General features: G+C 42.0%; 1 protein-coding gene across 1 annotated transcript in view; it reads left to right on the forward strand.

Annotated features, from left to right (window-relative positions):
* SSX2IP (SSX family member 2 interacting protein) overlaps nucleotides 1–3,322 on the forward strand; it is a 27,048-nt gene extending 23,726 nt beyond the window's left edge. The window contains exons 11-14 of the mRNA XM_018561858.1: nucleotides 247–420; nucleotides 556–670; nucleotides 1,827–1,971; nucleotides 2,734–3,322. Coding sequence (XP_018417360.1) covers nucleotides 247–420; nucleotides 556–670; nucleotides 1,827–1,971; nucleotides 2,734–2,770 — 471 coding nt within the window. The 3' untranslated portion in view covers nucleotides 2,771–3,322. The remainder of the gene's footprint in view (nucleotides 1–246; nucleotides 421–555; nucleotides 671–1,826; nucleotides 1,972–2,733) is intronic.
* Nucleotides 3,323–3,540: the final 218 nt, after the last annotated feature.

Below are 3,540 nucleotides of genomic sequence, written 5' to 3' on the forward strand. Positions count from 1 at the left end.
GATATTCTCTACTCTCTCTCGCGGCGCGAAGAGGGGGGGGGGGGGGGGGGGGAAACATGACCGAGGCTTTAACCCTTCCCCACCGTATCCAAAATAAAATGAAGTTGATAGTTTTGAGGCTTTCAGTATGGCAAATTAGATAATGCTCGACCCTTTAACAAAGCGTTAAAGGGTCGAGCATTATCTAATTTGCCATACTGATGCTGAATTTCAAAGGGGGAACTAACCGTTTTATTATATATGCAGCAACAATTCAATGTAGGACGTGATGAAGATACAGCCACCCTCCTCCAGGACTGTTACCTCCTTGAAGACCAGGAGAGACTCCGGGAAGAATGGAAGTTATTTAATGAACAAAAAAAGAATTTTGAGAAAGAGAGAAGGAATTTTACTGAAGCTGCCATCCGTCTGGGACACGAGGTGAGTTGATTCACATCAAAGCTGCTACTCCACGTTAGCCACCAGATGGCACTTCAATATTACTTTTATGACCATCTGGAAGAAGAATGCATGTTTCACGTTGATAAGTTCTTGTATTATGTTTGTGTCCCCTAGAAAAAGACGTTCGAAGAGGACCGAGCACTGTGGTTAAAACACCAATTCCTAAACATGTCCTTGTTTTGTGATCGCAAAAGCGCTGAGTACTGCCAGCCTCAAAGTGCCTTTTCAAGTAAGACTTAAACTTATATCCAGAACCCTATTGGGGGGGTTTATAGTTTACATTTCATATTTCTGCGCTTAATAAAAGGCAATGAAAGACTCACTAAATCTGTTGCATATGAAACCATATACAGTATAAACTCCCCATTATTCGGCATTCGAGCAACTGACACTCAAGCAACAGGCAAAAAAAATTTGAAGGTATACTGTAATGTCTTCGATTTTTTGTTTTGTTTTTGCTGTTACTTGATAAAAATGGGGAGATTCAAAAAATTTCATTAGCAACTAAAATTATTCAGCTGCTAACGAAATTCATTGTTTACCTTTTTTGCTGCTGGCCAGCGGCTAGATTCCGCAGTCAGCAGCAGAACATAAACCTTGGGTTTCAATAGCCAGCCTGCCATTGGCTATTTTAAATTGCAATAGCCAATAGCAGGCTGGCTATTGTACCCGCCCACTGAGCAGAGGAGTGGACCTGAGAAAAGAACTTTCTCTCAGGTCCTCTCCAATTCTGAGATGATTTGAGGATCTACAGCTGAGTAATACACAAATACGATTCAGTTTTGTTAATGGTTCGGGTACTTGAATGCATTTTTAAGATTTAACTCCTAAGTTTAGTGTCACTTTAACCCTTACAGGGGCACTCCATAGGTCTGGCATCCTAGTATTGAATTATTCCAAAGTTCATAACCGGAACTCAGACGTAGAGTGAACTTGTTGTGTGCCAGTTAATAGACTGTTAGCTATAGCTGTATGCTTCTAGCAATGCATGATGTATGCATGATGTATGCATGATGTATGCATGATGTATGCATGATGTATGCATGATGTATTCATGGTGTCCAGTGAAAATCTTCTAAAGTGCATTTCCACTTTTGCGGTCAGTATTTAGAAAACCCTACTATACATGTTCCTTTTCATACAGCATACCTAAAATATGTATTTATTTAGATAGATCGATATATAGAACTGTAGACCAACACAATGACTGTTGTAGAGAGATCTGTGTGGCACCTGGTAAAAAGAAAATTTTGCTAGTAGACCTACTGAACGTGGCAATATCCTGCACAGGTATACTACGGCAAAACAGGTAGTGAACCCCTTGTTGTTTTCTAAGCTGCAAATGCAGACTATGCTTATGCTTTTATTGTATTGTGACATTTTAGGCCAAGAGCAGGAATGCCATATAATCCAAACAAAGTCACCTCAAACCAAACGCCATAAGACACCTCCAGGCGATGTCACAAGAAGCATCGGAAAGTCACTGCCCATCACCCCTCCCTGCAACCAGCAGCATCTCTACAGATACAGGTATCATTCAGTGGCCTCCTAGAAGACTAATGTGTATTTTCAGTATGTACGAAATTAGAGAGAGACCTGAGCTGGCCTAGGGAGACCTGAGCTGGCCTAGGGAGACCTGAGCTGGCCTAGGGAGACCTGAGCTGGCCTAGGGAGACCTGAGCTGGCCTAGGGAGACCTGAGCTGGCCTAGAGAGACCTGAGCTGGCCTAGAGAGACCTGAGCTGGCCCATGCATCAAGAGAAGCAGCAAAGCACTATCACTATACAACACTTCCATCAAGCCAGAGGGCTGCATTTTCATTGGTCAAGTAATATGGCTGCCTCCATAAATTCAAACCGCACATAGAAAACAAGGTCTGTAACACATAAAGACAAACTTGCAAGATCATATTAACAAATGGATATTTGCATAACAACCATTTTATGCATGGCCTACAGCTTCCTGTCTCTGCTGTAAAGAGGCCGTTTATGCCTCCAGACAGCACACTCTAGAAGTGGATAGGGTGCAGTTTGATCCTTCAAGCAGAATATGTAGACACATGGACAGTAGACTGGAGACCATGTTCTTAAAACAGGACTTTCTTCAGTAAAGGTAGCAAAGGTATTGAAATAGGTTGTAGGGAGAGGACCAAATGCACATAGTGAAGAGGACGGGTTGTCAAATATCATTACTTTTGTATTAAAAAAAAAAAATGTTTTCAGTAATTTTGGCCTTGATGTATTGCTTTACTAATACTTCATTATAATACTGTTATTTCTGCTTTTGCTTCTAGCAGTGCAAGAATGGATTCAAGCAGCAGTGATCTATGAATGAGAAGTGGAGCTGGCTACTGCATCATCCGTAGCGTGTGCATGCGCTGGGTTGTGGCCTTCTCGATGATTTGTTCTGTGTTTAATTTATTACCACTTCCTCCAGTGTCTGGGTCTCACTCTATTGCTACAGCGTTCACTGCCCTGCATACATTACATGGGTTACCCGTCTGTCCTAGGCACTGAAGCCATGCACAAGCGGCATGTTGGTTTATTCTTTTGTCTCTTGTTTGTAGTGTGTCTGAAGTTCTATATTGTGAATATTTTCTCTCAGGGAATAAAGTTTAAAGGTATATATCATGGCCTTAAATTGGCAAAATGCATTTAATGCCTGCTCTGTTGAGAATGCAGATACTTTGAAGGCCTCTGAACAGAGGTCAGTGTAGAAAATATTGAAGTACAGAGATTTAGCTGGGGTGGCCTGCTGGTAGGCTACAGCCTGGTAAAGCTGTACTAAATCTCAACATGGGAGGTGACCAAAGTCTTCGTTCACAAATGATGCTCACAAAGTGCAAACTTAAATATCCAGCAGCAAGTAGTTAACTTAGATCTCTGTAGGGGATAACCGCATAACCGCTCTTTACCTGCTGACCATGACTAGTTTCTGAACCACTGGCAGGCTCAATAGCGGCTCCAGCTGCTGAATATACAGTTGTGCTGTGGCAAAAAAAAGCCTGTAAAGGAGATCAAGATCCAGTCATGAACTTTACTTGTGCACTGAGATTGCACCAATGTGTTAAGGGATGTGTAGTTGTCTCAGTGCTGCTCAT

This window comes from Nanorana parkeri, unplaced genomic scaffold (assembly GCF_000935625.1).
Source record: "Nanorana parkeri isolate BGI_ZX_2015 unplaced genomic scaffold, ASM93562v1 scaffold548, whole genome shotgun sequence".
Classification (NCBI taxonomy): Eukaryota; Metazoa; Chordata; class Amphibia; order Anura; family Dicroglossidae; genus Nanorana; species Nanorana parkeri.